Source organism: Polyodon spathula, unplaced genomic scaffold (genome assembly GCF_017654505.1).
Source record: "Polyodon spathula isolate WHYD16114869_AA unplaced genomic scaffold, ASM1765450v1 scaffolds_1709, whole genome shotgun sequence".
In the NCBI taxonomy this organism is placed as follows: domain Eukaryota; kingdom Metazoa; phylum Chordata; class Actinopteri; order Acipenseriformes; family Polyodontidae; genus Polyodon; species Polyodon spathula.
Genome location: NW_024473185.1, coordinates 1 through 14,567, shown reverse-complemented (window position 1 = coordinate 14,567; position 14,567 = coordinate 1). Strand labels below are relative to the sequence as shown.

The window sequence follows — 14,567 nt, the reverse complement described above, 5'->3', positions numbered from 1 at the left end:
CAATACCAGCAGGAGCCGCAAGAGGGCGAAATTACACACAAACACACACAAACAGTGATTTACTGTAATTCAGCGCATATATATATATATATATATATATATATATATATATATATATATATATATATATATATATATATATATATATATAAAGCAATGCATTATACACGCGAGCAATAGGGTGCAGCTAATGAATTGAGGTCGAATCGTACCCATTGAAAACTTACAAACCAAACCTTGGTCATTAAGTGTTCAGTGTGCAGTGCATCTAGAATAACGTTTGGTGTGTACAGAATATCACACAGGCTAATCCCAGCTAAACAGTTACTGAGCTCAAAAAAACACACCGAGGTATAAACACAGCGTAAGAAACTATAGGGCTCAATCAAACAGGCCTATATAGACAAAGCCTTCACCCACTTCATTGCAATGTCACTCGACAGCGTTTACAAACCTGTAAAACTACCAAACCGCGTAACAGTGTCATTCTGTGTTATTTAGATGGTGTACACGTTACAGAAAGTTACAAGGGGGGGGGGGGGGGGTTACTTTTGGCATTTTCTGCAGTTTTACAGATTTTTGTTATAAACATACATTTACCACAAATAATTCCCAGTAATTGAATTAATTGTGTGTGTGTGTGTGTGTGTGTGTGTGTGTGTGTGTGTGTGTGTGTGTGTGTGTGTGTGTTTAATGCAGCCTTTCTCGAAACCCGACTTCAGCGATGCAATGCGCAGTCGAGCCGGTTGGCTGGGAGTCGTCGGTTCTGGTGACGGTGTGACTCGTATATTTGCGCCCGCCTCACCTCACCTCTCCAATGCAATGATCCACGTCTGCTATGATTAAACAATAGACTGGTGGGCTATCTCTATTCGCCTCTCTGCTAGGACCGCTAAAACAATGGTCTCGTTGTCTTTTCACAATTTAAAAGCAAAGCAGTTGAGCAAACAAACACAACCCTACACTCCCATTTCTCCCCCAACACAGAGACGAAGTCAGCGGATAATAACAACCCCGTCCCGTCACAGCAGGGCTCGGGGTACACCTTGTCACTTCACCTGTACAATTCAGCCCCACTGGTTTTAAATTTCAAAGAACCGTTTTGTGTTTAGTTCAGGGTATTTAATCCCCTCTTTGACAAAAAGATACCGAGCATTCGTTGATTGCATATCCACGACCTGACAGAAGTACTGTATGAAATACAAGAAAATCCAGGTGGATTCAAACATACAGTATATCTGATAAATAAATACATAAATAAATAAAGTATATTTAAAGTAAACTTTATTCCTAGTTTGTTCATTAAAGGTCTCCTCAAACACATTTGAATTGAATATGCAGAAATTATATTCCATGCATGATGCTAAATAATGTTATTAAGAACATTTATGAACGAGAGTGATTCTGCCTCAACAACATGGCTAGGTAACCCATTCCTTACCACTCTCTGTGTGAATGGGTTACCTAGTCATGTTGCTGAAGGAGACTCTTCTTCACACAGAGAGTGGTGAGGGGATGGAATGGGTTACCTAGTCATGTTGTTGAAGGAGACTCTTCTTCACACAGAGAGTGGTGAGGGGATGGAATGGGTTACCTAGTCATGTTGCTGAAGGAGACTCTTCTTCACACAGAGAGTGGTGAGGGGATGGAATGGGTTACCTAGTCATGTTGCTGAAGGAGACTCTTCTTCACACAGAGAGTGGTGAGGGGATGGAATGGGTTACCTAGTCATGTTGCTGAAGGAGACTCTTCTTCACACAGAGAGTGGTGAGGGGATGGAATGGGTTACCTAGTCATGTTGCTGAAGGAGACTCTTCTTCACACAGAGAGTGGTGAGGAGGTGGAATGGGTTACCTAGTCATGTTCTTGAGGCAGAATCACTGGGATCCTTTCAGACCAGACTTGACTAAGTTTTGAGATCAATCAGCTGCTAAGAACCAGATGAGCTCAGATGTCTCTGGTATTTAAATGTGTATTGCTTTGAATGCAATCAGCTACCAAGAAAGTGCTCTCTTAGTAGTTTCACAAAAGCAACACCAATAAATAGTGAAACTCCTCAACCCTAATACTTATTTAATGCTTGTGATACATTTTAATAGGATCAGCCAAAGATAAGTATAATACACTTCTACACAAGAGTTTTCAAGAGCACACACGCCTCTTCTTCATATTTCTCTTCACAGATTGCATTTATATTTTATGTGAAAGTGCTAAAGGGGCTAATAAATCACCCAGGCTGTGATTTAATCTGGGAAACACCCAGGTGATTAATGTGTCTTTTTAAGAGTAGCAGTTTTGCAGCCTGTTATTAGAAATTAATGGAAAGTGCTGAAGAGTTCTGGTAGATTTGAACCGGAGATCTCCAGGCAATAGGGAGCATCCTGCACTCCACGCGGAGCGCCTTTACACTCGGGAGCCCCCCGAGCTTTTCTATGAAGACACCAAGGTCTATGCCTCGATTGGGGACAACTCTGGTCCTGGAGGTTTTCTAGCTATCTTTCCTGAGGATCCTAGTTGAGTCTCTCACACGCGACGAGGCACCAGCTGCATGGATGTAGACGACGCTGTATTAAAAGCCGTTGTGTTTGAGTTGAGAATGGCGGGTCCAGAAGGTTATGGGTTTTGTGTTCACATTCACTCTTCATATATTACTGAATATCACGGAAATGCAACGGAGGGCTGATTACACAAAGTGGAGAAGAGGGAGATGAGCATGATGACACTCGACCTTAGACACGGCAACCTAATGACTGAAATCATTAACCGCTAACCCTGACCTTGACCTTGACCCCGACCCTGATTCAGATGTGTTGTGAGGCCAGTGTTTCACGGTTTGGCTTTCTCGGCTTCACAAATAGCCAGTGGAAACCCACCCATACCGTGAGAGCCTGGGGCCATCGTGGCTCTGATATGAGGTGGAAAAGGATTGTTGGTGCCAGCAGATCTATCCTACATCCACACGAGGAACTAAATGAATTTAGTGGCACCTTTTAGTCCAGAGGGCTGACTTTCCAGGATATCCAGCCTGGCGCAGTGGTTCAGTTGAAGCTGGTTGTCCTGGCCGACCGGCATGTTTGCACTGAGGACCTGTCACTTTCAATGCACTACTGCAAGGCCACCTTTCCTCCCTTGCCCTACAAACCCTAGCGCAAACACAGCCTGCTTTTCACCCAGCTGGCCAGAGACTGGGGGGGGAGAAGGAGAGGGGAGGGCTTCACTTCAACCACAGTGCAAACGTTTGCACTCTGCTAATAAAAACTGAAACACTACCCCCACAGACTGGCTGGCAAGCAGCTCCAACAGTAGAGAGAAGATTTTAACTGCAGGATAGTATATAGTTAGCACAGGCAGTTTGTACCAGCAATAAGAAATATTAGAACGCAAGAAGAGAGGCAGCCGTTAGACCCATCAAATCCTGGTTTCTAGTAGCTGCTTGATCTCAGAAGTCAAGTCGGGTTAAAGGATCCCAGTGATTCAACCTCAAGAACCTGACTAGGTAACCGATTCCATCCCCTCACCACTCTCTGTGTGAAGAAGAGTCTCCTTCAACAACATGACTAGGTAACCCATTCCATCCCCTCACCACTCTCTGTGTGAAGAAGAGTCTCCTTCAGCAACATGACTAGGTAACCCATTCCATCCCCTCACCCTCTCTGTGTGAAGAAGAGTCTCCTTCAACAACATGACTAGGTAACCCATTCCATCCCCTCACCACTCTCTGTGTGAAGAAGAGTCTCCTTCAGCAACATGACTAGGTAACCCATTCCATCCCCTCACCACTCTCTGTGTGAAGAAGAGTCTCCTTCAGCAACATGACTAGGTAACCCATTCCATCCCCTCACCACTCTCTGTGTGAAGAAGAGTCTCCTTCAGCAACATGACTAGGTAACCCATTCCATCCCCTCACCACTCTCTGTGTGAAGAAGAGTCTCCTTCAGCAACATGACTAGGTAACCCATTCCATCCCCTCACCACTCTCTGTGTGAAGAAGAGTCTCCTTCAGCAACATGACTAGGTAACCCATTCCATCCCCTCACCACTCTCTGTGTGAGTCTCCTTCAGACATGACTAGTAACCCATTCCATCCCCTCACCCTCTCTGTGTGAAGAAGAGCAACATGACTAGGTAACCCATTCCATCCCCTCACCACTCTCTGTGTGAAGAAGAGTCTCCTTCAACAACATGACTAGGTGACCCATTCCATCCCCTCACCAGTGATCAAAAAGTAGTTTAATAGTCAAATTAAAAATATAAAACAGAGATCGTTTCATAGTATGATTAAAGCAGCATTCTCTGACCTTGCTGAAATACATTAGTCGTGCCTTATCTTACCACATTGGAAAATAGGGCCAAGGTAATCAAGTCCCTGCTCAATTACATCACAATATTGTCAGAACGTTTGTTTCCTTGGTCATAAATAATCCTAGATTGTATATTTTCAAACTCTGAGTTAATTTTGAATGCACGCTGAAAGCAATCTTGATTGAACACCTTTTAAATGGGAAGGATTTCGACTCCGATCACAACCTTGAGACATGTCCCGTCTTGAGAGAGCGCTTCAGTCCTCTCTTCAAAAGAGAGCCGACTTCAATGACTAATTCAATGAAAGAAAACAAAGGCAATTGAATAAGAGAGAAAAGAAAAAAGAGCAGATTACCCTTAAGAGCTCGGTCAACACAAAAAAAGCATGAAGAGGTATCCAGCGGGCTTTTGAAAACGGTTTAATGGGTAAAAATGAAAAGGGAGCCTGTTTTAATTAAAATATCGTTCAGAAACACGATGTGTTTGGTAAGAGCGAACCTGGTATAGATTTTGAACTCTGGAACGCCTTGTATTGATATGAAAACGATTATAATGGTCTGAGGGAAGGCAACAGGTGAGTAACAGATTATAAAAAAAATCCGTTCTTTGAACCCCCCCCAAAAAAAAAAAAAAAAAAAAAAAAAAAAAACTAAATCCACTCGAAGCTCTTCTTATCGCACACCGGTGCGGTTTTTAATAAACTGATAAAGCGCGTTAATGATTTATTAAAACCACAAATAAGTTACAAATGACCGGATCCTCCTTCAGAGTATCTGTTAAACCGAGGTTGTTTTTCCCCCTTGGCTTAGACTACATGGCATTCCTGATCTGGGAATGAGATAGGCCTGTTTACTTTACCTTACAAAAAAAAAGGACACAAATATTCTACTTTACCGATGGGAAATGCGAGTCCACTGATAGCTTTTCAAACGCAGAATGGACTCCTTTCGTTACGCTGTGGCGCGCACTTGGAGTCTGTTTTAAATATCTGCTTGTAAACTTTCTCTCCGCTCTAGAGAGTGAAAACACGAATACCGCCGACAACTGTACAGTCAAAAAGATGTCATTGAATAGCGAATTGAAATTGTCCTGCCCCGTTGTTATATACACGGCCGTAGCCAGAGATGGAAAGTCACCGAGGGGCTTTCCCAAGCGCACGCCTCATCCCGCCGTGGTGTCGCTGTAATCTACAATGACAGTAAAATATTTTGAAGAGCATACAGACTATATATATCGGCGTGACTTTTGTGACTATAACGAGGGATGGAATGCATTTTATTTAACGAGTCTAATAAATATGATTTTAACAGAGGTCGGCGTGCCTCGGGTGTCTCATAGCTGCCTACGGCCTGGTAAGCTCATAACGCAGTTAATTATAATAATACAAATATAACAAAACAGTAAGACTCGCTTCAGTGACGCCTCACAATTATTTTTTACAGTCCAATTTTGATTCGTACAGCTTGCATAAAATAATTGATATTGAGCTTCAGTAGTGAGACCGCCCGCCTCTCCTTTCTCTGTAATCGTAAGCGCCAGCAAGTTGCAGGCAGGGTTATAAAAGGGCAAGCAGCTGTCCCTACAACCAGACACACAAACGGGACCGTCAACAAGTCATTTGAGGATACTAGCTGTTTACAGTGTTTGACGATTTTAAAGATTCCATTCTAAACGGTGTGATAGCTACCTCACAGACCACCGAGCAGAGCGTTTATATCCTATGATGTGATGTGAAACGACAGTGTTATGATCAAAGTCGGTTCATTCCTCACGCTTGTCCGGCTCACTAGCTGCCAGACTGCTTGCGTTCTTCCAGAGTTCAAGATTGCATGCGTTTTACTGATTGGCAGACGGTTTGAGAATGCGAAATGCACGGTTAACGCTGCAAAGCTAAATTACGCACGGGCGTGCCAGATCGAGACGCCGCGGAGTGTAGATTCAGGGATTCTTGCAGGTAGTCGTGAGACGTCAGCATCATCGCTGGGGTGCAGACAATGGGGCTGAGATAACTCCAGTTTACTCCAACCTCTTCGAAGAGAAACTAAACACATGCAATTAAAAACACGTGGGTCGCAGTGTGTAGATGCTGATTATTAGTAATAGCTGCGGTGACCTGAATATTGTGTCTTAACTTCAAGACAAAAGCTTTACAAATTGCAGCGGTGTACACTGTCAGTCTGACCCGGTGACCCTAATTTTCATTTTATTTGCAAATATGCCAAGACTGAGGCCCCCCCCCCCCCCCCCTTTTTTTTTTTTTTTTTTTTAAAAAAGACGTTTTTATAAACTTAAACGACTCAAAAACTAGTTTATTTTCTTGTCAACTGAACAGACTACAAATTTGCATTGGCATTTCTGTCTATATCACTGTAAAAAAAATAAAAATAAAGGAACAGCTATAAAGGTCTACGGATATTTCTGTCTGCGTTAACGGTACTGGATCATATTTGCAAAGCGAAATGTTCTGTTTCATGTTCTCTTCAGCACTCTCGAGGTGTTTTGCTTTTCATTTTTGTAACATGAACGTGTTTTTTTTTTCGTCTTTTAAAAAAAAAAATCGTAAAGGAAGATATTTCGAAATACTTCAATAAACGTAATCAATTATACAACAAACGTTGCGCGTATTAGACTAGGTTTATTTTAGTATTCCTAAATTCAGCACTTGTGAATAGTTTATATATATATGTGTGTGTGTGTGTGTGTGTGTGAGAGAGAGTGTGTGTGTGTGTGTGTGTGTGTGTGTATAATCCTAGTTTATTTGCTTATTTGCTTATCTTTGCTGTGTGATTTTTTTTTATCTAACCGTGCATTTTTGTTTTCACCTTTTTGAGCATGAAAAAAGGAAATAAAAGTGTTTATTTAATTTTAAAAATACGCATTAAAATTAAAATGTACTTTATTTAATTCCAAAGGTCTGGCAGATGTATTTATTTCGATTTTAAAATATAAATTATATATATATATATATATATATATATATATATATATATATATATATATATATATATATATATATATATATATATATATATATAAAACTTGTCTTTGTAGTTTTGAACTTTTTGGCGATTTTTAATCAAAAAAAAAAGATAATTGAATAAAATACTTAATGTTTCATTCGTAATACAGATTAACATAATTTGGGTTCCCTTTATGACGTGTACCACACCGCATGCTACACTGTAGAATACTTAAACCAAACCAGCATATCGTGATACCATGCCTATTGCAGGTCTCTGAACCCCATACTTAGGAACTATGGGCAGCTATTATACAAGGCTTTGAATCCCTACGAAATAATTCCTGAGTGATCGTGGGCTGTATAGCGAGTATCACACCCCATTGTACGCACGTTGTGTTATTCTTTCAAGTTAGCAGGTGGGCACAAGGGATGGTAGGGGGCGGGGCTGTCAATCCTGTGAAGAAGAAGGAGGGGGTTAGATTAAAGGAAAAAAAAAGGTGCTATTTTGTGAAGGAAAGGGGCGTGGCCAGATTTAGGGGAGGGAGAAGGTGGTTTTGTTAATAAAAACCATGGGATTTGGAGACGGGCGATATAAACAGGAATCCTGGGAGCAGCTGAAGAACTGAATAGATCCTGTGCTGGGATTCTATTTCAAAAACGCGACTGAAGAAAACGAGACAAACCACAGTACAGCTTCCCAGATTTGTGGTTTTCTTTCGGATGTTTGTGTTTGCTTTCTATTGATTCAGTCGGGGTTTCGGTTTAAACTCGAAGGCAATAACTCCGCGATGCTGAGCGGCGTCAAACTGGAAACTAATGAGGACTGGACAACTCATTACCACGACAGCGAGGTAAGCAGCGCGTTAGCTGCTAATTGTGATCGATCAGAATCAATACCTGGACCATAATAATCACGCGGGGTGCCTTGTAGTGAAGCACATCTAATTACACGGCGCTGTATTGTTTCCAAATTAGTAAGCCTATTGATATTGCTCACATCATAACAGTCGCGTTTCAAAAATAGAAAATATTACTCATATCTTATAGTATTGCACAAAAAATTATACCTGAATAACAGGTCGGTATTTACATTTTAATCAACCGAGAAGCCTTTTATAATATAATAATATAATAATCATAATTATAATATATAATAATTTATAATAAATTAATATAATATAATAATATAACACCGATTGAATCGATTAATTATTCGTGCCAGCTTTTCCTAAATGGGATGGTGAGTGAAGAATTTTTTTGATCGGTTCCCAGATTCCTGCAACTTTATTATCAACACAGGGCCCTCGGAAAAATTTTTTTATACAAAAAAAAACTGCATTTAGTCTCTTCGAGCTGAATTTAAACGAAAGAGTCGACTCAGCTGTTCAGTATATTGCGCCACTTATTAATATATATAAAATATTTTCTTCAGGTAATTTCCACAAACCCGCGGTTAATATTTTGCCCGGGGGAGGGGAGGGGGGGGGGACAATGTAAATATTTGCGATCATGTCATTAGCCTGTTATTATAAAAATTTTAAACTGCATGCATTTTTAAAAACGAAGTTTGTCCCGACAAGAAATATCTCCCCTTGTCCTTATTAAACTGTAGAATACTTTTAAATATGGTATATATATATATATATATATATATATATATATATATATATATATATATATATATATATATATATATATATATAGAGAGAGAGAGAGAGAGAGAGAGAGAGAGAGAGAGAGAGAGAGAGAGAGAGAGAGAGAGAGAGAGGTATACTGCATTGTAGAACAATAAAAACATGAACATTTTTTAAATAATTCATGCAATATTATTATACAAAGATATTCTCAAATATGGAAATAAAGATGTATTAATCTAAGCCTGCACAATACGATACCATCACTTTCCCACAGCGCAACAGCTACACTGCTAAATGAATTGCATCGTACTACAGCAATCTAAAAAAAGAAACACACAAGACAGTTAGAAATTAACATTTCGTGCGTTCCTAGCAGAGGCAAAGTCTGCAATTACAGCTGAATAGTCCAGTTTTTGGCAAATCTGGTGCACGATCGATAGTCCAGTCAAACGCTGGGACAAGACAAGCGCCTCTCCCCAGACTCTACTGTGACAGGCACAGCCGCAAGTCAGTAACTGAGGATACAGGCCCAGCACATTTCCCTTGCAGATGTACACAGCGAGAGGCGAGGCATGGGCTACCATTCGGTTTGAATTTATTGCCCGGTTCATTCCAACATGCAGCACGCTTGTGGGGCACCTCTGTATCCCTCGCAGGTTTGCACAGCTTGTACAGTGCGTCGAAATGAGTTCATCTGAAGAGTCTTGATGTTTTTGCGTTGCGTGATTACGCGGCACATTGTGGCACGAACTTGCTCGCCGCTTTTGTTTGCACCCCTGCTGTTTTTTTTCTTCTGTTCATGGCCTGTGGCGTATAGATAAAAAGAACAGTGGAATTGTTAATAAGTCATTCATTCTGGTACAAACTGAATACACGTTTTTTTTTTTAAATACTGTAGTAAGTGAGCCACGACAACAGGGCCCCGTACAGTTCCACGGGTTTGTCCAGCTCTCACAGAAACACAAGAAAATGAAATTACTTCCTAAATGTGCGTGCACAGGTATTCATATCAATGTGGGGAGAAAATTTGAGAAAATGTCCCCACTGTATCTCCTGTTGTCGACTTTCACCCTGTGTGGAGTTTTGTGTGACTGGAGTTAGAAATAGTAAACAAAAATATAGTGAGAGTCAATGAGAAATTCTCACAAATGTAGGAATACAAACCCGTGTGTGTGTGTGTGTGTTACAAAATAACATATATTTCTTTTTAAAAAAATAAATAAAAATCACACTCTGTCCCACGCGGAAGACGATATTCCCTGCCCGGGCTCCGCTAATTAGAATCAATTAACACGTATTGCTGTAATGAAGAAACCAGCGAGACTGTACGAGGAGGTGACGGAGCTGCAGGATGCAACCCAGCCCAGACCTCGAGAGACGCGTCTTAATTCACTTAATTAACAAAAAAACACCGCCAGCGATTTCAATCAGCACTTGAGAATGACGTTGATGAACTAGAAATAGAAAAAAAAAATAGATATATATATATATATATATATATATATATTATATATATATATATATATATATATATATATTCTATCTATTATCTAACTCTAGCTCTTAATGGTGGCAATTTCTTTGATTATATTGAGGCCTATATATTACAAAATTTAGTTTTATGCGATATTTTACCCTTATTCACCGTGTATCCGACTGTTTGTCATTTTCGACGTTGTTTTGAACAATATTAACACGATTTCGACGCCACACGCATTTTAATTAATAAAATCGTCAACGGGTGTTAATTAGCCTATTATAAACATAACAGCAAACACGTGGAAATAAAGCAAATAACATTTTTATTTATTTTTTTATTGAGGAATGAAGATTTTAAATTTGAAATATCAAACACACATTGTGTTTGTAATTTTGCGATGCTATGCGATTTCCAATTGCAACATTATATTCTCTTTTCATGTAACAATTTGCGCATTCCACAGTCTCTCTGTCTTAAAACACCGCATTATATTTGTGCAAATTAAAAACAGACCCTCAAAAAGGCGACAGTACAGTCTCACTGCAGTGCATCGCATATATTCCGCAGTTTGTATTTCGCGTATTTTCTGGGCTGTAAACATTTAGGCCATTGTGTCCAAAATACCGCGGTTTGCAGCCTAGGTGAGAGACAATTTAATTCATTAAAAAAAAGAGGAAATACAATTGAGAGAATGTTACTTCATTGAATACAATTTGAATACAAGCCGCACGATTCTGCATGCACACTTAATAAGACTTTTTTAAAATTTAAAATTATTATTATATGATCATATCTTTAGCAGCTTTATTATTGGCCTATAGAGTTATATATGTCTAGTTAAATCGTTTTAATTCGTAATTTTGAATTAACTAATATTAGTAAGTTTGTTTACCATATAGGGTACAGTTCTGATTAAAAATAGACCCCCAAAAAATCAGTATTTTGAAGTTAAAACACCGGCAGTTTTCACAGACACCCAAATTCACTAATTTAAACAAACTAAAAATAATATTTAAAAAAACAAACCAATCTGTGTGCAACCGATTTTAAAAACACGCATTTCAGAATGTTTGTGCAATTGCATTGCAAATATGTTATTAATGTGAGTGCTTATAAACAGTACAGCTTGACCATTAAATACAGATCTGTTATTTCATATAGCCTACCCTCTTCGGCCGCGATTTTTAATTTTGCATTTCTAAACAGTTTGTGTCAACTCAATGGCGTTTGTGAAGTTGCCCTGCCCAATATACACGTGCGTCATAGATACATAGACAGGGGACTTAAACGAATGAATGGGGAAATATTTGAAACTGTCGGTTTCACAGTTCATCTGTAACGTGGTGGACAAGCTAGCTTGCCGAGCTAGAGCCTGCTGTGTGAATCTGAAGCACGCCTCAGTGCGTGTGTGGTCCAAACCCTCGCATTTTATAGACTGACTTTAGCAACTCTTTCTAAGCTGTCTGAATCAGACAGATCAATCATAAACTCCACAGCGCGATCCAGTTCGCTCGCCCAGAAGCCTCCCTGATCAAACAGGCTTTACCTTTAAAGAAAAGCGGACAGCATCTGTAAAGATCACTGCCCTCCGGGTTATTTATTGTCGATACCCGATTCATTTTGCCCGTGTTTTACCAGCAGGACAATGCCAGCTCGCCAGGCCGCAGCTCATGGTTTTCCAAATCAAATAAAAGACCATCGCCTGGTGACTTTAAAAGACCCGCGGTGTCGGACAACATTGGGCGAGAAGAATAGACCTGGACGAACAATGTCGGATAGGAAATTGCGGTGTGGGTGGCCTCCGCATACATTAACATCGCCGAACAACGAGTTAATGACACTCGGGGGAAGGCATTCAATAAAAAATATATCAATGACCACTCGCGTCTAGGCTTGGTGTGTTGACACGGGTATGGTGTATATAATAATTATATTACAGGTGAATAACTCAAAACATTTTGAAAGTAGCAAGGCGTTGCTTGCCATCTAGTTATCCCAGTCCACTATTTCTAACCACTGAGCCACACACAGCCAAACTACCTGTACCTAGACTTTGCTTTTAGAATTACCCTCAGTTTAGCTTTTAAATTGATCCTGAGCCAGGAGTGTGTTAAACACTTCTGTAGCTGTACAAGCAACTTCACGATAAACCTGCAATTTGCTGATTTAGCCTGAATGCTCAGACTCCCTTATGCCTGGTCATTTCATTAATATACTGAAACAAGGGGTGGTTCTGAAACCCAGGGCGATTTGTGCATTTCTAACCCTGTGTGCTACAGCCTAACCAAAAATGAATAAATAAATAAATTCACTAATATACTGTCACGCCTCTCTTCCTCGATTTCTACAGCTCTACCCCTGCGTCAACAGCATGGGTCCCAACCTCACCCTCAACGGCTACCTGCCCAGTGCCATGGGGTCGTGCAGCAGCATGGGCGGGCCGTACATGAGCAGCGGCCCCTCCGGCTGCAGTGTGGCATCGTCGGGGCTGATGGGCACAGGAGGGCTGGCCGGCGTGCCCACTTCTCTGGGGCAGATGGGAGCCCCCCAGCCTGGGTACAGCGTCCCCGGGAACTCCCTGTACAGCCTGGAGGGGCCCCGGGACGGAAAGCCACAAGGGTACCGAAGGAGCTACAGCCACGCCAAGCCCCCCTACTCCTACATCTCTCTGATCAGCATGGCCATCCAGCAGGCGCCGGGGAAGGTGATGACCCTGAATGAGATCTACCAGTGGATCCGGGACCTGTTCCCGTACTACCGGCAGAACCAGCAACGCTGGCAGAACTCCATCCGCCACTCCCTGTCCTTCAACGACTGCTTTGTGCGAGTGCCGCGCTCGCCCGAGGCCCCCGGCAAGGGCTCCTACTGGGCCCTGCACCCCGACTCGGGCAACATGTTCGAGAATGGCTGCTACATGCGCCGGCAGAAGCGATTCCGCTGCCAGAAACAGGAGAGGAAAACCCCACCGCCCTCCGGCACACCTCAGAGAGAAGAAGGGCGAACCTCCGCCCACTCGCCAAGGTCCAGCCTGGACCCGTCCCCAGTCCAGTCCCCGGTCCCAGGCTTGGAGAAGCTGGAATCCCCCCAAACCAGTCCGCCTCCCATGGCTTCCCCAGCTCAGCACCTCCAGGAAGCCCTGCACTTCCACCACCTCTCCCCAGCCCCCAGCCACCTCGCCCCTCCGCCCCCTCAGGATCCCCGGACTGACCCCCTGGCGCACCCCTTCTCCATCACCCACCTCATGTCGGCCGACCTCCAGCATGTCACCCCCCGGGCGGATCTTCTCCCTTACGATGCTGGCATGATGTACCCGAGCTACGGGGCCCCCGCTTCCACACACATGGGTATAAACTCCTTCGGGGCCCGGGAAGTGGCCCCCATGCCCACGGACGGTCCTTACTACTCGAACATGTACTCTGTGCCCATTCTCAGTTCATCTTGATGCACACACACCACTCCTGTTGCAAAAGGACTACAGTGCCAGAGGTAGGCAACCTTGGCACATCCAGTCAATTCCATTGCAGGACTTTGTTCCAGCCAGAGCCTTCATTGTTTCATTGATCTCCATTGGAACTGTCCTGGAATGGATTTGACTGGAAGGTCAATTAAATAATGAAGGATCTGGTTGGAATGAAGTCCTGGAATGGATTTGACTGGAAGGTCAATTAAACAACGAAGGATCTGGTTGGAACGAAGTCCTGGAATGGAATTACTGAAAGGTCAATTAAATAATGAAGGATCTGGTTGGAGTAAAGTCCTGGAAAGGAACAGAATGGATTGGAAGGGCTACAGTTGCCTAGCCCTGGTTTAGATTGTGTATATAATAGTTTATTAATAACCAGTACTTTTGGAGAACCATCAGATTTTTTAATTCTTTTTTTTACTGGGTAATAAAATCCCTGTTTGCTTCACTACAAGATCGACTTTGTTTCTTAGTCTTCGAAAAAGAATGCTTTTGGATGAGCGTATTGAAACTATAGGCTTTAGAAAACAGAGCAGAACTGGATTGCTGATATTTGGAGACTGAAAATAAAATTTAAAAAAAAACAAAAAAACAAAAGAAAAGTTTGCCCAAGACCAAAGAATGTTTTTCAAAGATTTGGATGTAACTTTCCTTAAAAAAATAATAATTAATTTTATAAAACAAAACACCATTCATTCGTCCACACCTCCCCTAACTCAGAAC

The 14,567-nt window shown here is 41.7% G+C and overlaps 1 protein-coding gene across 1 annotated transcript; it reads left to right on the top strand.

Annotated features, from left to right (window-relative positions):
• Positions 1 to 7,720: 7,720 nt before the first annotated feature.
• LOC121310068 (hepatocyte nuclear factor 3-beta-like) lies at positions 7,721 to 14,561 on the top strand. Its single transcript, XM_041243292.1, has 2 exons — positions 7,721 to 8,115; positions 12,732 to 14,561. The coding sequence occupies exons 1-2, from the start codon at positions 8,053 to 8,055 to the stop codon at positions 13,821 to 13,823; spliced, it is 1,155 nt and encodes a 384-aa protein (XP_041099226.1). The 5' UTR covers positions 7,721 to 8,052; the 3' UTR covers positions 13,824 to 14,561.
• Positions 14,562 to 14,567: the final 6 nt, after the last annotated feature.

Bases quoted from the DNA above. Each gene is read 5' to 3' on its own strand.
- LOC121310068 (XM_041243292.1), top strand. From the start codon at position 8,053: ATGCTGAGCGGCGTCAAACTGGAAACTAATGAGGACTGGACAACTCAT. The intron at 8,116-12,731 runs GTAAGCAGCGCG...CGATTTCTACAG, and splicing joins CTCATTACCACGACAGCGAG to CTCTACCCCTGCGTCAACAG.